The sequence below is a fragment of the Marmota marmota genome, unplaced genomic scaffold (assembly GCF_001458135.2).
Source record: "Marmota marmota marmota unplaced genomic scaffold, marMar, whole genome shotgun sequence".
Classification (NCBI taxonomy): domain Eukaryota; kingdom Metazoa; phylum Chordata; class Mammalia; order Rodentia; family Sciuridae; genus Marmota; species Marmota marmota.
In genome coordinates, this window is record NW_026000185.1 from 13,502,393 (window position 1) to 13,529,929 (window position 27,537).

A 27,537-nucleotide genomic window follows, 5' to 3' on the forward strand; every position below is an offset into this window, starting at 1 on the left:
AGAGTGGTGTCACATACCTGTAACCCCACCTACTTTGGAGGTCAGGACAGGAGAATTATAATTGTGAGGCCCTGTCTCAAAAATAAAATTTTAAAAAAGGCTAGGGGTGGGGCTTGAGCTGTGGCTCAGTGGTAGAGCACTTGCCCCACATGTAGGAGGCCCTGGGTTCAAGCCTCAGCATCACTTAAAAATAAATAAATAAAGGTATTGGGTCCGTCTACAACTAAAAAAAGGGCTGGGGGTGTAGCAGGCAAGTTCAAGGCCCTGGGTTTCATCCTCAGTACTAACACATATGCATACCCTCCCCCCCCACACACACATCTGTTCATATAAACCCTTATACACAAATGTTCCTAAAAGCATTACTCATAATATCCAAAAAAGTGGAAACCCAAATGTCCATCAAATTGACAAACAGATAAACAAATGCAGCATGATGGTAATATTCTATATGGTGGAATATTATTCAGCCTTTAAAAAAGGAATGAAAATTCTGTTATTCATGTAATTCCTATGAAATGGGTGAACCTTGAAAACATGCTCAGTAAAAGGAAACAGAGACAAATGGTTGCATATTGTATGACTGCATTTAAATGGAATATTCATAATAGGGAAATCTATAGACAGAAACAAGATTAGTGGTTGCCAGACACTAGAGAAAGGAGAGGATTGGGAATGGCTGCTAAATGGCCCAGGGCTTCTTCCTAAAATGATTATAATGTTCTGGAACTGGACGGTGGTGATGGTTGCACAGCTTTGTGAATATAATGAAAACTGCTGCATTAGGAACTTGGAAAGGGAGAATTTTACAGTGTATGAATCATAAGTATTTTGAGGAAGAAAAAGAAACAAGCCATCATTTTTCCCTTTTGGCCATGTGCTCTTTCTTTCAAAATCTGGATTTCTGGACTTTGGGCCAGGTTTGGACAGTAGAGAAAAAACAGGACCAGCAAATGGGACTTTTGGGAATTCACAAAATGACACTTGGAGTGTCCTTTCGTGGAGCACGCCCGCCTGCCTGCAAACCTCCTACTAAGCTGGCCAGGAAGTTGGTTTGCTTGAAATTAACAAAAGCCTATATGTGCGTTTTCTTAGTACTATGAAAACGAAAATGTTGTCTCCCACAATGTGTGTGCATGCACTGGAGGACACACAACGGAAGCTTTGCCATCTTTCCACTTTGTAAGTGTGCGGCTCAGCAGCATTCCATATGTTCAGAGTGTGCTACTGCCGTGGCCACCATGCGTTTCCAGAACTTTCCTAAACCAATGCTCTGCACCCATTAAATAACACTCAGCCCCATTCCCGCCTGCCTGCTCCCACTCCCAGCCCTGTTCTCCGTCATGAAAGTGGAGTCCCACAGCATTTGCCCTGTTCTTACAGCTTATTTCACTCAGCACAGGGTCCCCCAGGTTTATCTGCATTGTTGAGTGTCAGAACTCCTTGTATTTTAAGGCTGATTCATCTTGCATAAATTCTTTTTTCAAAAAAAAATTTATTTTTTTTTATATATTTTGATCTTTCTTACTAGTTAGGCATGACAGTAGAATGCATTTTGACATATTACCCATGGGTCATATTACACATATGGAGTACGACTTCTCACTCTCTGGTTGTCCATCGTGTAGAATGACACTGGTCGAGCCATCATCTATGCACACAGCAAAGTGAAGTCTGATTTAGTCGACTGTCTTTCCTAGGCCCATTCCCCCTTGCCATGAACTCTTAAAATTCAGAAATTTGACATCTTTGCTTGTCTGACACAAAACTAGCCACACGGCTTATTTAAAATTTATTTTTTAACTGACTGCATCAACAGAAGTGTCATGTGATAAAAAGAGCTATTTGTAGTGAACTGTTCTTGGGAGCTGTGGCCTTTACCATTAGCCTTGTAAGTGGGTCCCTGATGCTTGTTACAGTGCATCAAGCGCTTGTGTGGAAGTAGATGTTCTCACGCTTCTTCTTTAAAACACTAGCCTAGTGGTTCCGAAGTCAGTGTTTCAATAGGCAAAACTACGTGTTGCTATTGTCTTTTGAATCCATTTGAGTCTTGTGAATGAAACCGGGGCGTCTGGGAACTCACTCACTGGTGGTGAGTCCCGTTCCACTGCGTCACAGATGCTCTTCCATTTATGAAATTCCGGATGTCTTGGATAAAGACTGATCAAGAAAATTCCCCTCTCTGAGTTTTAATAAGGTTCTTGTGGCCACAATGATTGAAATTTCCTTAATGATGCAGGAAGCGGGGACTAGACAAACCCACTGAATATTTATTCTATGTGAATAAGCTCCTGGTGTTTCTTATTTTCCTCGTTTGTTGTGCTTTATTCTAACCCATTGGCGACACCTGGTATAGCGACATTAGCAAATCCCCTGCTCCCAGGCATCCTGACAACTGAGAATCACCACTACGGCAGGAGGTGGCTGTCGCAGCCCTTGTAAGGCTGTTCAGAATCACACAGTTTTTTCTTTTGGCACCAGGGATTGAACCCAAAGACACTTAACCACTGAGCCACATCCCCAGCCCCGCCCCCCCCACCCTTTTTTTTTAAAAAATTTTGAGACAAGGTCTCTCTAGATTGCTTACAGCCTCACTAAGTTGCTGAGGCTGGCCACGAACCTGTGATCCTCCTGCTTCTGCCTCCCGAGCTGCTGGGATCACAGGTGTTCCCCACCATGCTCAGCCAAAATTACACAAATTTTTAAAAAATCAAAGCAAATAAAGCAATAAAAATAATATGAAATAAAAACCATGAAGATCCTATCTCTTCTTGAGGATGTATGAGTTTGTATCCTTCATATTTGTGCCTTTGTCTACAGTGAGCTGACCTGGGGTAAGTGAGGGACCTCAAGGAGGAAGAGCTTGGTATAAATAAAAGGTCTGAGGGGAGCCTCCCCCGGCTGCAGGGGCCTGAGCCAGCTGGAGCACCAGAACCCTGTATCTCGCTGGCCCTAGGCGCTAGTTCATGATGACCAGGGTCCTAAGTCAAGCCCCTCTCCTGGGCCATCCTGGGCCCCTCCCTGGAGTTGTTGGGGTGGAGCAGGTCTCTGTGCCCTGGGGTCACCTAGTCACCAGGCCATCAACAACCACCTCACCACTGGGAAGAGCCTGCTGGAGAAGTGACTGCTGGAGAAGTGACTGCAGAGGCAAATAGCACCAAGGGACAGGGAAGAAGCGCTGGCCCCGTGGGCACTGTTTGAATACCGGGACTCAGCAAAACCAGTGAGTCCTCTTCAGGATGGATTTCTGTTGCTTACAACCCAGAGTCCTGGCCATGCAATTCTCAATTTAAAAAAATATGTCTAGACAATTCATTACTAGCACATGAAGAAGGTATTGGCACAAAATTAAAATCTGGGTCCACTCATGCAGAGTGACCATCACAGTCTGTCCTAGGGACAGATTGTGGCCTTCCAGCTGGAGGATTGGCGATGACTGACAGGGGAAACTGGCTCCAAGGGGCAGATGTCACTAAAACACATCTATTTGGGGGAAAAAATATATATATATATATACTAGTTGGACACAATACCTTTATTTTATTTATTTTTATGTGGTGCTGAGGATCAAACCCAGAGCCTCGCATGTCCTAGGCTAGCCCTCTACCACTGAGCCACAAGCCCAACCCCAAACACATCTATTAATGTGTGTGCATGCATGCATGGGCACATGCACATAATACATATTAATTGTGGGGAAAAGTACTGCAGATCATCTATTGGTATTTCTCCTCTAGCATTTTTACTATTCATATAGGACATTTCGCTTTATATTTTTACTAAATTAATTTTGATGGTAAACACTGTTTTGTGTCTGTCTTCTCTCCACAATAATAAATTGGACATAGCATTCTCTGTTAATATACAAAGATTTACCCCCAGATTTTAATGCTTCTCTGTTATACATGCTATTTTGATATGAACACATTGAACCAATAACTTATTTAACCACACGTAATTGGACATTCTAGTTTTCTCTCTTGTATAAACTATTTTATGAAAAATATTCTTATTTTGTGTTTGCACACTTGTCTGATTTTTTTTTCCATATGGTTAATTGCTGGCAGTGGAGCTGATCATGTCAAGAGTAAGCACCTTTTGCCAGGCATGGTGGCTCACACCTGTGATCCCGCTACTCAGAGGCCGAGGCAGCTGGCCTGGGCAACAGAGTGAGAGCCTGTGTCAAAGAAATGAAAAGGGCTGGGATGTGGCTCAGTGGTACAGCACACCTGGGTTCAATCCCCACTGCTAAAGGAAAAAAAAATTCACTTTTTTACCTTTTATTGCTAAGTTACCCTCTAGGGAGGCTAATCTAACCTCTAGACCTATCCACATGCTCATCAGCAGAGTATGCAAGTATGCCCAAAGACTGGGCTCCAATGGCCTGGTGGAGAAGGGAAAGAAGAGGAGATTGAGAGCCTGAAGCATGCCCAGGGGGTAGGTTTTTAAGCACATCATGCTGGAGGATGCAAGAATAAAAGTCCATAGTGTTCAGTTGTGTGGCTTGTACACTGCACATCTGTTTGGGACGCCACTCGAAACCATATATAGCAGACCTCTGAGATCTTGAGAAGCTTAGAAATGGGTGAGAGGCTATTTGTTACACTTTTCTGGTTTTAATCCCACTGCCCTTGGCAGCTCCTAACCACAGGTGTATAAACCCCCACTGATAACCAGCAGCTGAGTGAGACACTGGACAGTGTCCTGTGGTACAGTCTAGGAGCTGAGCTCTGCTGTGTCCAGAGTCTGAGAGTTTTCTTCCTGAAATTGTGCAGGATCTTTTAGATTAAGTAAGACATAAACAACTAGCATTCAATAATATTATAATTATAAAATCAACATTGGGCATTTACTCAATGAGATTATTATTTAGATACTCAAAATAATGAATATAGGGCTTGATCACAAGATGGGAATTGCCCATAGTATAACTAAGTGAAAAAAGAATAAACTGTCTTATGTGCAGGTTGTTTATAATTATGTAAAAAAAATGAAAAGCTATATATAGAAATAGGCTGGAAAGAAATACATAAATGTCTCTGTGGTTGTTTAGTGGTAGAAAAATGTTTTTACCCTCTACTTTTTCTATTTTTGAATTGTTTGCAAAGAATATATATTGTTTTTACACAGGAATAAAAAAAAAACCTTTATTTACATAAAGACTTAGAGACCTGCATTCAATCATAGTAATTTTTTTCACTTTTTTCTTCTTTAGTTAAAGCTGTATGTGTATGTGGACTTTGTATGTGTATGTGTGTTTATCTAAATATGAAAAACCCCACTTTTCGACCACATTTACTATTTTCTTTTAATCCAGTTGTTAATGTACTCAGTTTATTCTGCAATTTCAAAATCATCTTGTTTTCTACTTCATAGTATTCCTGTTTTGATTTGTAGTTTGAGCCATGCACACACCTATAGCACTAGCCTCACCTCAGAGTCTGAGGCAGGAGAATTTTTTGAACCCAGGAGCCCAAGAGTTCAAGGCAAAATAGCCAGACCCAGTCTCAAAAAAACAAAAACAAAAAACAAAATCAAAACCAGAAAACAACAACAACAATCAGAAAGAAAGAGAAGTACTTATGCTCAAGTAGTAAATCCAGTTGTGAAGCAATTTGATTCTTTTGCCTACAAACCTCCTGTTGGGAGTCTTAAAAATGACAGCCTCATCACCTGGAGAACAGTTGGCTCTCGTGCTCAGGAAAAGCCCTTTGCACCTGGATTGGACTCACTGGAGAAACACACTGGATCAGTCAGTGGAAGGACAGTCCAGGAGGCAGAGTATGCTGAGAACCCTAAATAAAAAGGGCTGGGTGTTACCTGTGTTTTGATTTGATTTAACTCTATTCTTCCTGAAAAGCCGCTCCTTTCTGTTTAGAGAAGACCCAACCTGCACAGTGAGGGGGAAGATGGATGGTGCACACAGCCCAAGAGAAGAACCGTGGGGTAGGAGAAGGCTCAGAGGACACAGAGGAAAGGTTCTGGAGTTCCTCCTGTATTTTTTCTGCAGAAAGGAGAAATTCCAACTTGAAAGCAGAAATTCTGCACCGAGAGGAAGGAAAGTTTGTTCCACGCCAGGAGCTGGCTGGGCGAGTGAGCAGGACAATTAAAAAAATTTTTGGTGGGGGGTGGGTTGTAAGGTCATTCAAGGTCTTCTTCATCCCTAGCCTGTACTTTCTTGTTCTTGATGTCATAGTCGCATGGAAAGTCTTGTTTTTTTTTTTTTTTCTTCCATGTGAAACATGCCACATCCACTCATTAATAACCTGGGCTCTTGGAGCAGATGGGCTTGTTTGGACCTCAGGTTATCTCCAGCCTTGGGCAGGTTATTGGACTTCTGAACCATGACTTCCTGTCTATAAAATGGGTGTAATAAGAGTTCCTGCCTTTGAAGGGTTGAATCAGATGGTTAGTTCACATAAAGGACTTGGCAGAGAGCCAGGCACCTTATAAATCTGCAGTCATTTGCCATCATTATTGCTATTATTGTTGGTGGTGGTTCAGATTTTCTTAATAGGCCATCTGTTATGGCTTGGACACAAGGTATCCCCCAAAAGCTCATGTGTGAGACAATGCAAGGATGTTCAGAGGTGAAATGATTAGGTAATAAGAGTAGTAGCCTAATCAGTGGATTAATCCACTTGAATGGATTTCGCTAGTTGGGTGGTAACTCAGGCAGGTAGTGTGTGGGTGGAAGAAGTAGGTCACTGGGGGCGTGCCTTTGAGGTTTGTATTTTGTCCCTGGTGAGTGGAGCTCTCTCTCCGCTTCCTGGCTGGCATGTCCTGAGCTGCTTTCCCTGCCATGCCTTCGGCCATGAAGTTCTGCCTCACTTCAAACCCAGAGCAATGGAGTCAGCCAACCATGGACTGAATTTCTGAAACCATGAGCAAAACTAAGCTTTTCCTCTTCTGTGTTGCTCTTGTCAGGTGTTTTGGTCACAGCAATGAAAATCCTACTAACACAGCATCTTTTAAAAAAGCCAACTAGCATCCTCCTTGCAGTTCCTCAGTGACACCAAGCGGGCTCCAGTCTCAGGGCCTTTGCACTTACTGTTTGTCTTTGTACCTTCAACCTATCAGTATTGGTGCCTTCCTTACCTTGTTAGGGTTCTTCTTGGATGTCTCTCCTGGTCACCTTTTCTAAAATAGCACCCGCTGGGCACCGTCCATCCTCTTACTCTGATTTATTTCCTTCCTATCAATTGTCACCTACCTGATATTATATTAGACATTCGCTTGTTTGTCTCTGAAGCCCCTTGGACTAGAAGAGTGTCTGATACATAGTAAGTGCTTAGAATTTTTGAAATGAGTGACTGAATTCCTTGAATGGTCTCCCCAGTGAGGGCGCCTGAGAAGGAAGAAGAGCCAGCCTCCCCTACTGCAGGCACTTGAACCTGGGCTCGTATGGGGAGTTGCTTGTGCGCCAGGATCCCTGACCTCTGCAGCTGTGCTTGTTAATCCCCCAGAGACTGCACTTGAGAACTGCGTGTTCGTTTCTGTCTTTGGCATTTGTGACCCAGCTCCTCACCAAGCCTTGCAATGTGAAGACATGAAGTGGCTGTTGGAAATCCTCTCCTCCCAGAAGCATTGCCATAAAAGCCCGGGAGCAAACGTTCATCTGAGCATCAGACAGGAAAGACGGAATTGCCTTCAGATTGCTGATATCTGCAGGCAGGTGGGCAGATGCTGCCAGCAAAAATCAGACATGGTATTGTGCAAAAGGAATGCTAAAAATAGGGTGTGGCATCAAATTACCACCCATGCTGTTGGTATTTAGCTACCTCCCAATAGTTGAGAGGGGGCTGTCACGCCCTTGTGACCTCCTGAGCTGTCTCTGCCTGGGTATCTACTGGGCATTCCGTATGGAAGGATGTTTCCTCTCTATGGAGTCCTCTTGCTGTTTGCTGACTTTGGGATCTAACAATGTCATTGCATTTTTCCTACCACATTACCTTCTCAACCAGAAGATTCAAGTCCAAAGAGATCTTTTCCTTAGGCCATCTCAGATGTAGTTTTGAAGCCCACATATTTGAAATTGGTTTTGAACATTTTATTACACGTACAAAATGTTTCTCAGTTGTTAGGGAGGTCAACATTACTTCCCTGTGTAAGTCCCCTGAATGAGAAGAATAAGATTCCCAAACTTCTCCACATGTAGAAGGCTTAGTTTTAGTCTGAGGATACAGACATCAGGTACTCACATCAGGTGTGAGATGCTCCCTTCTGCCACCCCACTCACAGCCATACCTGCCTCCCGCTGACACCTGACTGACACCTGACTGTGGGTTCATTCTTTCATGGTCAAACGTGCATCGAGTGTCTTGCTAAGCACAAAACTGAGTGCTGCAGAAACAAAGCTCTTCCATGCCATGAGGAACCCCAAGACAGCCCTAACAATAAAAATGAAAATATTGAGAATATTTAAATATTAAAAATAGCATAATCTAGCCAGGTGCAGTGTTGCTATGCCAGTAATACCACTGACTCAGGAGGCTGAGACAGGAGGATCCCAAGTTTGAGGCCAGCCGGGGCAATTTGGCAAGACCCTCTCTCAAATTAAAAAAAAAAAAATGAAAAGGACTGGGGATGTGGGTTAGTGGTAAAGGACCTCTGGGCTCAATCCCCAGTACCACCCACTCCCCCACCAAAATAGCAACATCTGATATTTTGGTACATTTGCTACATACAGCTCTGCACTAAGCATGCAATACTATTATCTCACATGCAGATGAGGAAACCACTTTATTTAAATGTGGCAACACATAAAGCAGTGTTCTGTAAACTGTGAATGTACAAATGAATGATTCCAATATGGATGTGATGATATATTGATGTCCTTTCTATTTGAAAATTGCCAGATGTTCTGTTTCTCAAATAAATGAGAGAGGCTTTAAAGACCAAAGGAAAGGGGGAGTCTTTCTGTCATTTTATGTGCGCCATCAGAAGGTTGCTGGATGTATGAAAGAGTCACTGGGACTCTAGTGATCAGGTGGGGAAGTGGGGTGAACATGTTCCCTCCCAAGACCACAGTGGGACCTCAGTGGGACCGAAGAAGTTGGCGTGCCTTGCAGACCAGGATGGTTCAGCAGGACGGGTTAGGTCAGCGCATTTGCCAAAAGCAAACACAGATGTCACAGAAGAACAAAGCAGGCAGAGGCATGACACCGATGACAGCATCTCAGAGCCACTCAACAGCCAGTCCCTGAATCAGAACGAGTGGGGAAAGGGTCCCCACCGCTGGCAAATATGAAACAAGATGCCATTTTGCTACCACCTTTTACCACCTCTGAAAATACTGTGAGGAGCACCATGGCAGTTTGGTGTGGAAGGCCATCTTTGTAGGAAGAAGTCTTTATTGATATTCTTAAGGAGAAAGAACAGATGCTGATTGTAAACAAAATTCAAATTCTATAGAGATGGTTTAATGTGAGCAGACTCATAGGTGCGCACCTATAATCCCAGCTACTCTGGAGCTCGAGGCAGGAGGACTGTAAGTTCAAGGTCAGCCTGGGCAACTTAGAAAGACCATATCTCAAAATTCAGAATAAAAAGAGCTGGGGATGTAGCCCACGTGTATAGTGTCTGCCTATCTCACACTATCTGTAACAACATTTATTATATTTATATATTTGATATACTCAAATATTTTATAAATACACAATATGACAATATATATGCAGTAAAATGGGAACATGTTCATCTGCATTCCTGGCCTATCCCAAAACCTCTTTCTCAGATGAAACCACTATTAAGAGTTAGGTGTGTGCCTTTTCACATTTTTCCTTTGTGTATATGAGCATTTACATATACTTATTATGTTGCATGTTTGTACATATAAGAGGCATTTCTTTTACAAATATGTGCCTGCACTGGAGAGCCATCTACCTGTCCTCCAGAGGTAGCATCCTGTGCGTAGTCTGCCCACGTAGATCTGTTCTGGAATATTCGTATTTGAAGGCAAACGTACCACCAGGTAGCTGCTAGGTAGGGATTTAGACACACATTTCTCATTCCAAAGCCTCTGGCTCAAAGCTCCAGGATGCAGGACTGAAGGACCCTCTAGGGGCTGCTCTCCATCTTCATTTCCTCCTAAACTCCCGACCAGCCGTTCTTGAACTGCTTCCCCTCCCTGCTGCCTTCTGTATGCGGCTTCCCGGTTTTGCTCAGTGGCTTGGCCGCTTGCCTGAGCTTCCTCTTCCTCCCTTCCAGAGAGAGCCCCATGGCTGCAGCTGCTCCGGCCAGGGGCTGGGGGCACATTTCCTCCCTTTGTGTGTGCTCTTTAGCCACCTCTGGGTTTTTCCTGCCTCTCAGGACAGCAGCCCAACCAGGTGAGCTGGAGTCACTGAAAGCAGCACTTCCGCTCACAGGCAGGGCTCGATTGTCATTTCTGGCTGACTTGTGACACTACCTAGGTGAAGACAGATGGCATCTGGCACAGAGACAACAGAAAACAGCTTGACGTGAGTCACATTTTCCTGGTGAATACCACGCTGCCTAGAAATGCTGTCGAAGACAGAAAGTTTGTATTTTGCAATTTTTTTTTTCTTTTTGCAATTTTTTGGGCTGATTTGGAGGCCGTAGAGTACAATGGTAAAGGAGCAGCTTTTACAATTAGATCAATTCATCCACTAATATTTACCCACTCGTATTTATTGAGCCCCTCCAGGTGGCAGGCAGGCCAGCCTCCTTCTGGGCACTGGGAATGCTTTAGGGAATAAGACCAAGGCCTGCCCTCAGGGAGCTTGCCTTCCTGCCATGTGAATAAATAGAGAGGTGTCAAGAAGTGGGTCAATTAGGGTGACCAAGTGGAGCTCTGTGGCATAGCGCATGCTCAACACTCCAGAGGCCCTGGGTTTGATCCTCAGCACCACCAGAATTAAAAATTAAAAAGAGTGCCAGCCAGCAATGGGCACAATGATGACATTTAATAAACCGTCCCAAAATCTACATATGATCTTCACCTTCCTTGTCTGCAGACCAGTCCAATTTCACCTGCCCTGGGTTGGGCTCTGCCACACGTAGCTCTGGGCTATGGGTTCTTTTTCGTTTTGTTCTAGGTCCTGCATCCTTCTGAGATCAGCAGGCTATAGGGGCCGGGTGTTTGCATGGCAGAGTTTTGGGGGGAATGAGGGCCAGTGTCTCTTTTCAGGGTTCTTTTCTGCCCAGGGGAATCCACCTAAAACTTACAATCTCAGATAATTAATAAGTAACAAAACACAGACACTCAGAAATATATTTACATCATGCAAAGCCCCTGATAGATCTAGTCCCCATGGGTGCTGGAACTAGGTGGTTTATTTAAGGGGGTACATCAAAGGCAGGGATAAGTTTTCCAGGGCGGAGTCTTGCTTGTGATGTTTGCAGTCAGCAGGTTGATGGGCATCTCAGCAAGTCACACCCATCTCAGGTGGGATCTTAGGCAGAGCTTGAGGGGGAAGTTCATCTGTATCAGGTGGTTAGTCCCTGTGGGGGGTGCCACAGGGAGTTCCCAGGGCCAGACTTATCCCCTCAGGAGGCTACTGTGAGCAACAGTCCACACACAGCCCACGGACAGCACGTGCCAGCAGAGGTTGAATGCTCTCAGAGAGGTGACCAAAAACTCACAAGGCCTCTCAAGGCCTAGACTGGGAGGTAGGCTTTGCCACTGCCACACACACACCCCAATGGCCAAAGCAAGTTACATGGCCAAACTCAGTATCTATAGAAGTAAATATCATGAAACAAAACAAAGCAAATTAAAGGCCTAGAGAATACCAGAGACTACTATTTTAGGTGGTGAGGTTTGGAAGGGCTCTCTGAGAAGGTGTTGGGAAGAGACCTAAATGAAGTTCACTCTAGGCATAGGGAAAAGCACGTGCTAGAGGTATTTGAGGACCAGTAAGAGAGTCAGTGTGGTTGATGAAAGTGAGCTGAGGGTGAGGGGGACAGAGGCAAGAAAAGATCAGGGACCAGGTCCTGTAGTGTCTAATGGGCACCTTCAACAGGATGATGATTTTACTGGATTTTACTCTAATTCAATGAGAAGTAATAGTAGGGCTTCAAGCAGAGGAGTCACATGATCTGACTGACATTTTTCAGGAATCTGTGGTAGTTGGCATCCACAGTGATTCCCCAATAATCTCTACCGGCTAGGATTCACATTCCTGCTGAGTCCCTTCCCACATTGTACCAATAGAAAATGGCAGAAATAATGGTGTGCCACTTCCAAGATTAGGTGATGAAAGATACTGTAGTTTTGCTTGCTATCTCTCTGTCTCTGGGATCGTTCACTCTGAGGGAAGCCAGATGTCCTGTCTTGAACAGCCCTGTGGAGAAATCTGCGTGAAAAGAAACAGAGGCCTCCAGCCAAGAGCCATGTGAGCGAGCCCAGTGGATCCTCTGGCCCAGTTCAGCCTCTAGATGACTCTGGGCTCAACTGACAGCCTAGCAGGAACCACCCAGCTGAGCTGCTCCTGGATTCCCGACCCTCAGCACTGTGGTGCTGTTGTTTTAGGTTGTCAAGTTTGGAGGCTGATATTTCTTATGCAGCAATGGAAACCAATACAATAACTGAGGTTGCTGTCAAGAGAACAGATTGCAGGAGGATAAAAGAAGCAGGAAAAGCTAAAGTGTAGCTCAGTAGTAGAGTACTTGCCTAGCAATCCCTTGGGTTCAATCACCATACTGGAAAAAAAAAAAAAGGCAGAAAAACTATTGTGTATTACATGCTTGCTACTCAGACTGTGGTCCACAGACCAGGGGTATCATCCATCATCTGGTGACTGGTTGGAAATGCAGAATCTGAGGCCCCCACCCCAGACTTTCTGAATCAAGATCTGCTTCTTAACAAGACCCTTGGGAGAGTCTTGACTTTCTAAAGTTTGAGAACTTTACAACACCATAGTTTTTTACAACACTATAGTCGACTATCTGGGTAACAGAGGTGCCAGGATGCAGAGTTGAATCCCGGCTTGCTGACCCTATGACCTTGGACAAATTTCTTCGTTTTCCTAAGTCTCAGTTTCCTTTCTTATAAAGTAGGAATGACCATGGCACTGCCCTCTTAGGAGTGTATAAATGAAAGGGGGGTGTGTCAGTCCTCAGCACAGTGCCAGGCACATGGCTGAGGCCTCCTAACTGCTGGCTTTTTATTAACTTGCTCTGACCCCTGCATTTGCTTCTCTAAGGCTATATTCTGATCATTTCCTGATGGTCTCAATTAAATGCTGTTTTTATTCCCTGTCCAAGAAAATCCTGTTTTTGTTTTTGTTTTGTTTTTCAAAACGTCCTTGAGCTCATCACAAAACCTTTGTCTGTTGCCCAGCATGATTCCAGCCATACCCCAGAACGAAGGCGCCCGGTTTCCATGGTCAGCGTCTAGGCCCAGTTCTCAAGGCAATTTCAGAGCTGCCCAGCAGGCTGAAATAGGCCAGAGCACTATAAATAAGGATTCAGAGTGCTCTGAGCCCCACTTCCCAGGCCCGGCCCTCCCCCTTCCCTTCCCCCACCTGCTCCTATTCAAATACACTCCGGGTTACAGCTGTGAGTCCAGAAAATGCCTTTGCCAACTTGCCAGGCTCTCAGCACTGCCCCCACCCCCCCACACACACCTTATTTGCCTAGTCACAGTGTATCCCAAGGATGTGATGAAAGTTGACAGATCAGACTCCAGGTTTATCTGTGGTCGAACAGGGTCCTCCACGGTGGGATGGCGGTGGGATGGCGCTGGGGATCGGCTTGAGAAGCCTGAGCGCCAGCCTGCCCCCCTCACCATGTGACCTTGTATTAGCATTGAACTTCACGGAGCTTCATCTTCCTTATCTATAAAATGTGACTGATAATAATAATGAATTCTGGTCCCTAGGTTATTGTGCGGAACAATGAGAAAGCTACCAATGAGCAGGACTAGCCGATAATTTGCAAGGCCCAGTGTAAAATGAAAAGGCAGGGCTCCTTGTTCAAAGTTCTTAAGAATTTCTAGAAGGTGACAGCAGAGCGTAAAATAAGTGTGGGGCCTTTCTACACGCAGGGCCTGTGTGACTGCCCAGGGCAGTGCCCAGGGAGCCAGACCTGCCTGTGAGGCCCCTAGAACCCTCCTGGCACTGGTACCAGCCACATTCCCAACTTTCCTACAGTCCTTTTGTATGAAGGGCTAAACAGTGTCCCTTCAAGGCTAAGGTCATAGGTACACAGCACAGCTGCACTTGAGTCCCCTCTGCTGAGTAACTGACCACCCTAATACTCGGTGACTTAAACCCACAGCAGTTGATTATTTTTCATGATTCTGTTTGGGCTGGCTCCTTCCTCTGCTGATCTCACCTGGACTCACTTGTGGCCAAGTTCAGCTAGTGACCAGGCCCAGCCGGAAGGTCCAAGCTGGCCTTCCACATGTGTCTGGCAGTGGCTCTGGATGTGTCTTCCATGTGGCCTCCCATTCTCCAGTGGGTCAGATCAGCTTCCCTAAATGTCGGGAGGCCAAAGCTGCTGTTTTCCAAGCCTTGTTGAGGCCTAGATTCTGGAACCTGTGTAACAGCAACTTCCACTTTCTGTCAGTCAAAGCAAGTCACAGGATCTGCCTGGTCTTGGAAGAAGCGAGAGAGAGTCCCCTATTTAGTGAGCAGAGTGGCAATTTTATAAAGGGGCGAGGATACAGAGAGATGTGATTCATCAGGGACATGGCGCAGTGATTCTCAATCTTTAGCCTGCATCAGGATTATCTGAAGGGTCCGTTGACGCACAGATTGCAGAGCTGTGACCCCAGGGTATCTGTGCCAGTAGGTCTGGGTGAAACCTGAGAACTGACATTCCAAACAAATTCTCAGGTGATGCTGCTAATCTGGGGACCACACTTGGAGACGCCCCCACACCCATCACTCAAGTTGAGTGTCCAGCTTTAGAATGGTGACTGTCAACTCTGACTCTACCTTAGAAGTACCTGGGCATCTATGACAACCCTGAAACCATCAATCAAATCAGAGGCTGTGGTGGTAAAACATGGGCATCAGTAGGTTCTGATTTGCTTTCAGTACTGCGAATTGAACCCAAGGGTGCTCTACCACTGAGCTACATCCCCTGTTCTTTTTGTTTTTTATTTTGAGACAGGATCTCAGTTGTACAATCTGGCCTTGTTCTTACAACTTTCCTGCCTGCCTCCTGAGCAGTTGGAATTAGAGGCACCACCCAAAGCTCCCCCACGTGATTCTCATAGGCAGACAGAGTTGACAACTACCTTTTTCAGAATCAGACTACTTAAACTGAGTGCAGTGGCCCACACCTGTAATCCCAGCTACTCAGAAGGCTGAGGCAGGAGGATCTCAAGTTCAAGGCCAGCCAGGGTGACTTAGAGAAACCCTGTCTCAAAATGAAAAATAAAAAGGTAGGGGATGTAGCTCAGTGGTGGAGCACTCCCAGGTTTGATCCCTAGTGCTGGGTTAGGGGTGGGGAAACTACTTGGGCTCAAGTTCTGGGCTATAAATGCAACTATAGGAAAGTTATTTTGCTTCCCTTTGGCTCAGTTACCTCATTGAAAATGGGGATGTCAGTAATGCCTACATCACAGATTTGAGGATTAGAGTTAATATGTAAGAGCCAGGAATGTGGCATGCACCAGACCCCGTCTCAAAAAGGACTGGGGATGTAACTCACTGGTAGAACACACCTGGGTTCAATCCTCAGTTTAAGAAAAGTTAATATGTAAGGACTGGGGGTATAGCTCAATGGCAGAGCACCTTGCCTAGCATACAAAAGGCTCTAGGTTTGATCCCCAGCACTGTGGGGTGGGGGGAAAAACAAATGTTTTTTCAAGAGTTAATATATATAAAACTCCTAAAATAGTGCTGGCACTACTTTGTAGTGAAAATACCACACACGTCACCTCTGAGTCTTGATGTTAAGGAAGAGATCAAAGCCTTGTGCGAAACTATAGTCTTTGGCATTGCAAACTTTTTACAATGTAACCCCATAAATCATTGGAAAGTTCATCAAATATCTTAAATGCTTTAGCAGCTTATTCATTCCCTGATTATTTGGGCAAACAAGTATCAGGAAGAGTGGGTTGAACTTTATCTGAACTGTCATCACTGAGCTGTTGGGGGAAATTCCACTTCTCCGTAGTACGGAATGTGATAGGGCCTTATTATTAAGGGGACTTTAAAACAAAATAGGTGTGGCTTCCTGGGAGACGTCTTTTTTAGGTCCAGCATTGCAAAGCTGACCCCACCGGAGAGCAGCTGCCGAGTGAGTCACAGTCATGCCTTCCTGACTGAGCCGTCCTTCTTGGCTCAGATGTTAGGGCTTCGCGGTCATCACCATGGCATTCATGTAAGACCTGAAGGCAGCTCAGATGTTATGGTAACTTGAAAGCCCAATCTTGGCATTCTGATCCATGTGAGCAGGGTTTCCCAAACTTTTCAGATCATTGGAATCACCTGGGCTTCTTGCTGAACATACTCAAGCCTTGGGTCTGCCTCACAGGTACTGAATCAGAACCTATAGGCCAAGGGCCCTAGGGACCTCAATGTCATCAAGTAAGTTTAGAAAATAGTCTTAAATTAATGACATGTAGGGCATGGAGAGGGGAGAGGCAGTGAGGAAGCTGGGGGCGATGGTTCTAATGCCTACTCAAGGGTAGGGCCAGGGGTGGGTCAATCATAGCCACTGGACGAAATCCAGCCCACTGCCCATTTTTTTATAAATAAAGATTTATTGGAACACAGCCTTGCCCATGTTTTAACATATTGTCAATGGCGATTTTATGTTATAATGGGAGAATAGAGTTGATATGACAAACTGGATAGCCCCACAAAGCCAAAAATACTTATTATTTGAACCTTTACAAAAGTTTACTGACCCCCAGATAAGAGACAAGAACTGGAGTTGGAACAAAGACTCTCAAAAGTTCTGAGCTCATGATTTAAAAATAATAAACCAACAAGGAAGAGGGAAGTCAGCAAATACAACCAACTAGAAAGTTCAGGCCCCTAAGAGTAGCAATTTGAATCTATGAAATAAGTGTACTTAAGATGATTATAGAGATTTACTAAAAGAAAAAATTAAAATAAACCTTGCCTAAGGAACAAGACAGTAAGAGAGAAGGAGGGGGATTCAGATTTTATAAAGAAGTAAGTGCAACCTTCAGAAATGAAGATAATCAGTAAGTTTACTAAAGCAGAGCATCTCAAGTGTGTGTGAGCATCAGAGACACCGGGAAAGTTAAAACCCAGATTCCTGGACCTACTCTCTGGTAAATGCTGACTTAATGGGGTTTGGAGGAGCCATGAATTGGTATTTCTAATAAGTTCCCACCAGAGGTTAGCCGTGGACCATATTTTGGATATGAGTTAACTAAGAGATAGACACAGCTGGAAACTGGCAGACAGATCTTGGAGAGAGAATAAAGCAGAAGCTAGAGATGGGAATGGTGGAAAGAGTGATGAGACCAGGCCAGAAGGAGAAGGTCCAGCATGAGTCTAGTGGGAATCCCATAGGGAGACGACGGGATGAATGGTGGAGAAACCGTATTCCCAGAGATACTGAGTGAGAATATTCCAGAGGCGAAGAAACATGAATCCTGAATTAGCTAAATAAAAACTAAGGCACGCCAACATGCTTCATGGTCAAACTGTGGAATGCCAAAAGCAAAGAAGAAACTTAAAGATGTCCTGCAGGCAAGGTTACCTCCAAAGTCAAGGAAGAGCACAGACTTCTAATCAGCAGCTGTATTCCAGAAAACAGCGCAGTGTCAACTCTTCTAATCCAGAGGGAAAATAACGTTCAACCTAGAATTATATACCTATGAAATTGTCACTCAAAAACAAGGGTTATAAGACATTCTCAGACTTGTCTCTCTCTCTGAAAGATCCTCCTAAATGTTCTTCTTGAATGAGAAGGAAATTGAACCCATAAGGAAGGAGTGGGATGAAGAAACGGTGGTGTCTGAGGAAGCCCATAGACCTAAACAGGCATGAGCCAATGGGAGATAAATAAGGGGAAACTTAGACACCAGGCAACAATAATAGGAAAGCTGAGAATAGGAAGATTGGGGTTACGGCCTTCTGAAGTCTTCATATCGTTTAGGAGCCTGGACCTGTTCAAGTGTTTTACTTTATTACATTATAGCAACATATTAAAGAAAGAAAATAGAATATAAATCAGTAGAATACAGGAAATATAAGGCACTATAAAGAAACATAAAAGTATGATAAATAAAACACAGTAAGGTAGAGAGATAAATATATACTAACCATAATAAATATAAATAGTAGAATAAGTCCATCTATTTTTTTTTTTTTTTTGGAACTGGGAATTGAACCTAGGGGGTACTTTAATACTGAGCTACATTCCCCACCCCCAATCCTTTTTTTTATTTTTTATTTTGAGACAGGTGCTCACTAAGTTGCCGAGGGTCTCACTAAATTGGTCAGGCTGGTCTCAAATTTGGGATTCTCCTGGGATTACAGGTGCCACTGTGTCCTGCTTCATCTCTGATTTTTAGACACACACACACACACACTCACACACACACACTCACATACATATCACTTAATGACCCACAATGGTTGAAGTAAAGACATGGGAAAAGATACATAGCACAAATGTTAAGGAAAGGTTATTTATTATTATTGGTATCAGATAAAATAGACTTTGAGGCAAAATATTTTATCAGAGGTAAGAGGGTTCTTAATGATAAAGGAGTCACAGTTATTTTCTACTCAATCAGGTTTTTAAAATGCCATTCACATCCACCTGCTTGAATTTACTCCTAATATGCCGACTCCCACTGTTTGAAAGATGCTGCTCTAGAATACTCCTCTAACCCTCTCTGAAAGCCCCGAGCAGCTCTAAGAAGCACACTGTCATCCTGCAGACGAATATCAGTAACACCTGCACAATACCAGCAACTAGAGGCTAGCACAGGCCTTTCAAATTAGTTCCTTGAGACAATAAGAAATGCTAATCATTTCCAGGATGGAAAGATAAAAACAAAAACAAACAAAACAAAGCAACCACTTTATTTTGTTTTGCCAAAAATCTGAGAAGAACTCATGAAACTCCCTTACAAAGAAAAAACTGATTTCATGCATTTTGAGTTCCAAATATTTCATTAGGTAATTGAAAGAGATTTTGCAAACACGTATGTCCTCCGTGTTGGAATCTGCTTTTCTAGGGCATAGAATCCATCAGCATAATGATTGGCACACCAGGCCATGGCTAAGATGGGGGAACTTTCCAGGTGGCCTCTCCTGCCAGGTGGCTGGCGGATGCTTGTGGGCATCACTGGGGGAGTTGTCCAGTGTGTAACTGCTCCAGCATCTTTCCAGCAGCGGTAATACAGTAAGTGTTTTCCTCTGGGGGCAATTAGAAAAAGTCCCAGGGAATCATCCAGAAAGGGTAGCTGTTGCTGGTTTTGTCTATTTTGCCACGAAGCAGGGAAAACAACTTCCCTAAGAGGAATTCAGAAGTAGAGATCTGTGCTGGGTAATTTCAGAGACTTTGCAAACACCTCTCTCCCTTCCCAGCCTGCAACTATCCTACGGAGCCCCCATACTTCTGCACCAGCTGGCTAATGCCCAATGCTATAAAACTATAAAAATCATTTATGTGTTCAGTGCTCATAACCTGAGGGAGGAGAGCTTGCTTTCAATTTTATAACTCGTGGCCTCTGCCGCCACTTGGCAGCCACTACAGCAGTTGTAGGGTTCAACCTCGGCACAGAATACAGCTTATTCCCAATACTTTATTAATTGATTTAAGAAGTCACTAAAACACTTGAGAACTTACTGTGTGTCACACACTTGGTTTGTAGCGCTCTAGATGTATTAGCTTGTTTTAACCCCAACACAACTTTAAGTAAATATTTTTGTTATCCCCATTTGACAGTTGAGGTAATCAAGGCTCAGAGAGTTTCAGTGACTTGCTCAAGTTTCCTCAAGTTTGTAATTTGCAGAGCTGAGATTCATCCTCAGAGTGTCTGATTTGGAGTAGACTTTTAATCCAATATGTTACCTAGGGTGCCTTTCATCAGAGTCATATATAATAAAAGGAATTTGATGGTTTCATAGGATTTTTAAAAAATTTTTACACCTGCCTAAAGGAATTTTTTTTTTTTTGTTTTTGTCTTACTCCAAAGTCCAGTGCCTGATAATGTATATTATACTACATGTGCTTATTCTGAAAGAGCAAGTGGACACCAAACAGTAATTTTAAAATGTGAACGTAGGTAACTGGATATGGTGGCACCCACCTATAATCCCAGCTACTTGGGAGGTAGAGTCAGGAGGGTCACAAGTTCAAGGCCAGACTGGGCAACTTAGAAGACCCAGTCTCAAAACAAAAAATTAAAAGGGCTGGGGACAAAGCTCAGTAGTATAGAGCGCCTGGGTTCAATCCCTAGTACTACTTAAAAAAAAAAAAAGAGTATAGAGTACTGGATTCCATCCCCAGTACCACAAAAATAAATAAATAAACAAAGGGTATAGAAAGCCACTGGTAGGGGAGCCTTTGTTTGGTAACGACCTTGCTTATGTATTAAACATCTCACTGCACTCTGTGGTATTTGCTGATTGGACAACAGCTGCCCTTTAAATTGATTCTCTAATCATGGTAATAATGACTAGGATTAGGCTAGTTCAATGGGCGCATGCTTTCCCCAGGGCTCACAAAAGGCTTCTCTGCAGATCCAGGCTTTCCTGGCAATGAGGCAGTAACTAGCGGGGCTGCTGTGTTCTCCACGGGTAAACAGCAGCCCTTGGTGCAAAATGAAGGAAGTCAAGGAACAGAGGGAGGAGTCTCTGGCCAAACAGGAAAGTCACACCACACTGGGCAGCAGAGGCCTGTGAACAGCCTCCGGTTTCCTGATGTTGTGGAAATGGGTGTTTTTGTTTGAGAATGTTTAGGTAATTGAGAATCCAATGACTATAGGAAAATAGGTGATTAAACAAAAATTTGGACACAAAGGTTCATAGAAGCTCTGTTCACAATAGCCAAAAGGTGACAACTCAAATGTCCATGAAGAGATAAACGGACAAGAATAATGTGGTATAACTGTACAGTGGAATCTTAGGAATGGAATACTGATACACGCTACCATGTGGGTAAACCTGAAAGCATTGTATAAGTAAAAGAATCCAGACACAAAAGGCCTCACAGAGTGTATAACTTCATTTATATGAAATATCCAGAATCAGCAAATGCCTAAGACTCTGGGAAGTAAGGCAGATTGGTGGGTGGCAGGGGTGGGTGCGGGGAGGATGGGGAGTGACTGCTTGACAGGTACGGAGTTTCCTTTCGAATTGATGAAAGTGTTTTGAAACTAGATGAGCATGTCAGTTTTTTGTCTCTGTGACCAAAATACAAGACCAACTTAGAGGAGGTAAAGTTTGTTTTGAGCTCACAGTTTCAGAGGTTGCTGACTCCTTCCCTTTGGGCCTAAGGTAGAGCAAAGCATCATGGCGGAAGGTCAGTGGTGGAGGACAGCTGCTTACCTCATGGTGTGGTCGGGAAGCAGATAGCAAAAGGAGGAGCCGACGGGACAATATAGAACCCCCAAAGGCCACGCCCCCCGTGATGACCACCTCCAGCCATGCCCCACCTGCCTACAGTTACCACCCAAGTACAGTGGTCCACAACTTATGAATCCATCAAGTGGATTAATCCACTGATTGGGTGTTGTGGTTTGGATGTGAGTCATCCTCCCCAGTCTCCTTTGTTTCTGCAGAATGCTCAGAGGTGAAATGACTGAATTGTGAGAATTATGAGAGGCAGGTACCATGTGGCTGGAGGAGGTGGGTCACCGGGGTGTGCCCTGAGGGTCGTTCTTTCTGTGGTCCCTCCTTCTCCCTCTGTCTCTCTGCTTCCTGACCCAGGCATGAGGGGCACTGCTTTTCTCTGCCATGCCCTTATGTCATGATGTTCCTCCTTACCTTGGGCCCAGAGCTATGGACCGAGATCTCGAAACCAGGAGCCCCAAATAAACCTTCCTTCCTCCAAGTTGTTCTTGTCAGGTATTTTGGTCACAGTGACACAGACGCTAACTAAACCATCGGGTTACAGTCCTCATAATCTAATCGTTTTACTTCTGAACATTCTAGTACTGACAGAGGACCTCTTGGGGGACATCTCATGTCCAGACCATAACATTGAGCACAGATGGTTGCATGACATTGCGAATGTCCTTAATGCCCCAGAGCTGTATACTTTAAAAGATGAAAATGGTATATATTACGTAATATGTATTTGATCACTTTTTGAAAAGGGAAACCATTAGGTTACTTGTTGCTCTTGGACACAAGGACAATAAATCTCCCCCAAATAAAATTATCAAGAGAAGAAGAAGAGGTGGACCTTTGTTGATAGGAGTGAATCAGGAGAGAATGGTAGTTTGGGGGCTGCGAGGGGGCTAGTGGTGAAACCTGACTCAATGAGCCCTTTGGGGCAGGGGGAGGTGACTGTGTGGGTGACTTTAAAAAGGTGGGACCTGAGAGCCTAGGCTTGTGCTCCCTTAAAGGACTGCAGTGACTGTAGTAGGCAGCCCAGTGACTTGGGTGGGTCACTGACCCAGTGGTGGCCTGTAAAAGCAGAGACTGGCTTGGTAGCATCATGAGATCAGTAGTGAGGGAGCAGCTTCCCAGTTAGACAAGCCTGTGCTGCCCAGCGTCACCTCTCTTGGCTCCCATTACTCCTGCCCTGCAGACGCTGTGTCCTGAGCTATATGAGGTCCCCATTTCTGCTTCTGTTCCTCTTGCTCCCTCCCAGCAGCTGAGGTACTAGTTCCTGACTGTCAGAGTCAAGGTTCAAGGGCAGAAGAGCCAGCAGACCATCCCCTTGGGCACCTGGGAACCCTGGGAAGACAGGAGAGGGCCACAGTGATCTAGTGGCATGTGACTTCCCCAGTTTGCATACTAATTTCAGCACAGGATACTGTTCCCCTGAACATGACGCTACCACCTCATTTTAAGTGAGCAGAGCTGATTTAGTAAGGGAGCCCCCAGCGTGGCTGTCTTTAATAGTTGACCCAGAGCTGAATGGGTGCTAGTTACCATGGCAACTTCTTTGAAAAAGTGGTCTTTCCTTTTCCAGAATGTTCCCTGACATTCTTTTGCTACTATAACTTATCTTTAAAAAAAAAAAAAGTTGACACACATCCATGTGTGTAGAGCCACCAACGTCTGGTCTTGGGGTCCACTTTGTAAGGAGCACCTCCTCTGGCAAGTGGAGAGGTGGAGGGATGATTGGAACAGGGTTGGGCCTCAGTGGCTGTGGCTCTTCCAAACCCTCTACTGCGTTTGACCTTGTCCTTTATCTTAGTCAACAGGACTTCTTCGTGCCTACATACCTCTGTGCAGGCTGGCCTCTGTCCCGGACACCAGTCCACTCCACCCCTTCTCCCCAAGACTAACTCCAGTTCATTCTTCAAAACTCACCTCAGGAGTCACCTCCTGCCTGACCACTCCAGGCTGGTTAGATTCCAACCCTGTTCCCTTAGACTTACTGATATCTTTATTTCCTTTTTTTTTTTTTTTTAAATTGGTTCTTCTTAGTTACACATTTTCCCTGGTATCTTTCTCCTGCCACTCCTTGTGGATGTTGCTCCTGTGTCCTGTTAGGCTCCTGATTCTCAAAGGCTCGTCTGCCAAAGTGTGGATCCCAGCTCCATTCCCAACTCTAAGCATTGGCAACCCAGTTCTCTCATTTATAAAAATAGGAATCGTCATTCCTGCCTCATCGGGTTATTTAATGATTTAAATTTGTAAAATAATTTTTCTTCTTAGTATAGGGATTGAACTCAGAGCTGCTACATTACCCAGCTATGTCCCCAGTCCTTTTTATTTTTTATTTTGAGCCCAGGTATCACTAAGTTGCTGAGACTGGCCTTGAACTTGGGATCCTCCTGCTTCAGCCTCATGAGTCACTGGGATCACAGGCATTTGCCACCATGCCTGGCTAAAATTTGTAAAAATACATAATGCCTAGGACATAGGAGGTATATGAGTAAAGCAAATATAATAGTTACTACAGTTGCTATTAATCATCGTCTCCTTCTCAGGCCTAGCATGAAGTAGATACTCAGTCACCTGGTGTAAAGTGGATGGAGCTGGGGTTAATCTACTTACAGAGATCAATCTAGAACTGTGCTATCCAGTACAGTAGGCCCCAGCTTCATGAGGCTACCGAGCACTTATCCAGACAGATTCACTGTATGTGCAAAAATGCACCATATGCTGAATATTTAGCATGGAAAACAGAAAGTGAAATATCTCAATTTTATATTGATTACATCAATATAAATTGAATGGCTGAAATGAATGGCAAACTTTTGGATATTTTAGGTTAAATAAAACATATTCTTAAAAAAATAATCTCATTTTTTTTAAAAAAATGAGACAGGAAATTTAAACATGTTGACTACATTGTATTTCTAGGGGATAACATAGATCTAGAATGCGCCCAACCTACCATTACTATAATAAATATTCATAAAACCTCATTTATGTTCAAACATGTGAGCTTTGGGAATGTAGATAATGCAGTTAGAGCAATGATTCCTTGAGAGTCAAAAGTGTGTCCAGTCAGGCACTGCAGCACACACCTGTAACCCCAGCAACTCAAGAGCCCGAGGAAGGAGGATTGCAAGTTCGAGGCCAGCCTGGGCAACTTATGGAGACCCTGTCTCAAAACAAAACAAAAAGAAGAAGGGCTGGGGATGTGGCTCAGTGGTAGAGCACCCTGGTCCAACCCCCAGTGCTGGGGACAGGGCAGGAATGTACCCTTATGTAAAAAATATCTCTAATTGATGAATAAAGGCTTTTCTACACAGGGTTAATAAACTAATAATGCACAGAAGTACACCGAAAAGGGACTGAAGCTTTCTGGGGCTTTTCCAGGTTCGCTGTGATCCTGAGATTCAAGAACTGCGTACCTGGCAGAAGAAGCTACGGGAGGACAAGTACATTCGCCATCGAGTGAGAATATTCTGGATGAAACAGGAGCGCAAAGGTCAGTAGCTTGGCTCACTGTCCTCAGTGTCTTCAGGAAAAGCCTGATCCTTCTTCTGAGCCTAAGTAGGAAGCCCCTGAGGCGTTATGAGGACCTCGTGTCTACACAGAACTCAATTTGTACAGGGCCAAGGGACTACATCTTAAGATTCTGCCCTGGAATGACAGAGTTGAGATTATTTACATGGTCATTTTCTTCCTTCAGGGGTGACCTTGGTGTCACCTTGTATTTTCAGGTTTTTAGTTTTTAAGCTACAAGACATAAAAAACGAACAAAACAAAACAAGATGAAACAAAAAAACAAAAGAAACCATTATTTTAGAAACAGCATATCTGCAACCATTCATTCTTTTAAATTTTTGATTGTGTGCCTGAACTTAAGTGGTATTTTGTACCTGTCTTCTCCCTTTTTGTGATGGTTACTCTTAAGTGTCAACTTGGCTGGGCCGTGGGATGTTCAGATAGCTGGTAAAATTATTTCCGGGGTACATCTGTGAGGATGCTTCTAGAATTGGGATTTGAGTTGGTGAGCTGAACAGAGCAGATGGCTTCATTTCCAAATGTGGGGGGCGTTTTAGTCAGCTTTTGCTGTTGTGGCCAAAGACCGGACAAGAACAATTTTAAGGAGGAAAAGATTATGTGGAGGCTCAGGGTTTCAGAGGTCTCAGTCCGTAGACAGCCGCCTCCATTCCTCGGGAATCAAGGTGAGGCAGAATATCATGGAAGAAGGTTGTGGTGGAAGAAAGCAGCTCAGGACATGACCACCAATGAGAGAGAGGGAGAGGGAGCTGTCTCTTANAGAGAGAGAGAGAGAGAGAGAGAGAGAGAGAGAGAGAGAGAGAGAGAGAAGAAAGAGAGTGCGAGCCCAGAATCCACTGTCCAGGGACACCTTATGTGCCAATAAAGCACACCCCCATTGACCACATCCTCAAGCCACATTCTGTCTTCATTTACAGCTTAATCCCTGTTTGGGGACTGATTTACTGACTAGTACACAATTCTTTCCCCTGCAAACCTTCTTGCATTGTCTCATGCATGAGCTTTTGGAGGACACTCATGTCCAGATCATAATAGTGGGCATCATTCAATCTGTTCAGGGCCTGACAGAGCAAAAGGTGAGGAAGGCTGAATTCACTGTGCCAATTTGAGCTGGGACGTTGGCTTTTTTCCTGCCCCTGATACTCCTAGTTCTTAGGCCTTCAGACCTGAGCTGGACTCTACACCGTGGGCTTCCCAGGTGCCAAACCTTTGAGGCACAGCCCAGCTTCCCTAGATCTCCCGCTTGAGGAAGGCCGATGGTGGGGCTCTCCAATCTCCGTATTCCTGTGAGCCTACGCCTTATAGTAAATCTCTTCCTTATAGCTAAGATTCCTTAATTCCCTTTCTTTCTTTCTTTCTTTGTATGTATATAATCTATAATTTCCTATTGGCACTATTTCTCTGGAGAACCCCATTATACTTCTTTTCTACCAGGGTCACCATTTCCCTTTAAAGTTTTTTAAAAATTTTTAAACTTTAAGTTGCTACGCATCCACAGTAGGGAAATTAAGAAAGCAGTAGCCAGAAAAGGAGGTAAGGCCCAGAAACCCCATTAAAACTAATGTTTTAGTGTTCATCCTGCTGAATTACTCTTTCCAGTATCAAAAATACAAATAAATATTTAGTCATGTTTTATTAAAAATTAGATTATGTATAAATTCTGTTATATGGTCTTCTTTTTCATTTAATATACTCTGAATATCATTCTGGTTATCAGCCAGAGAGGAGGTCACGATGTTTAGCACTCCATGGTATAGCTAACCAGTGATGTGGAAGGAGATTCATGATATATTTGCAAATGGAAAAAAAATTTTTGAGCTACAATTTTTTATTCAAATAGAAGATATACACATGAAAAACAGATGTCTGAGCAGTTTGGAAGAAAACCAATGATAGTTATCTTTGGAAATTTGGACCAGAGGGGAGGAAGTACAGTATTGGAGTCTTTTAAATAACCATGTAGTACTTTACAAATATGAAAACCATGGGCAAATAGTCATCCATAGCTCAGTGGACTACAAGGCATGCAAACTTTGGTCCTCTAAGTGTCCCAGACGACCCTGTACTCATACCGGCCTCAGAGGGCTACAACCCCCAGTCTCTCTCTCTCTCTCTCTCTCTCTCTCTCTCTCTCTCGATACCAGGGATTGAACCCAGGGGCCCTGGACCACTGAGCCACATCCCCAGCCCTATTTTGTATTTTCTTTAGAGACAGGGTCTCACTGAGTTGCTTAGCACCTCACTTTGGCTGAGGCTGGCCTTGAACTCACGATACCATACCCCTGCCTCAGCCTTCCAAGTGGCTGGGATGACAGGCGCGCACCACTGTGCCCAGCCGGTCTCTTTTTAGTTCTTAAAAAATGCCATGCCTTCTTACCTAGGGACTTCACGGTTCCCATTCCTATCCTGCTGTGTCACCCTTCCCAGCTTCTCCTCATCCTTTAGACAGGGACACATGTCCTCAGAGAGGACTCCCTAGGTACCCTACTAAGGGTCAGGGGCAGGAATCAGTTTATTGGAGCTCTCA

At 44.2% G+C, this 27,537-nt stretch overlaps 1 protein-coding gene across 1 annotated transcript in view; it reads left to right on the top strand.

Moving 5' to 3' along the window:
* Iqck (IQ motif containing K) overlaps positions 1 to 27,537 on the top strand; it is a 112,449-nt gene that overhangs the window by 56,426 nt on the left and 28,486 nt on the right. Inside the window, exon 8 of the mRNA XM_048789590.1 lies at positions 24,861 to 24,972. Coding sequence (XP_048645547.1) covers positions 24,861 to 24,972 — 112 coding nt within the window. The remainder of the gene's footprint in view (positions 1 to 24,860; positions 24,973 to 27,537) is intronic.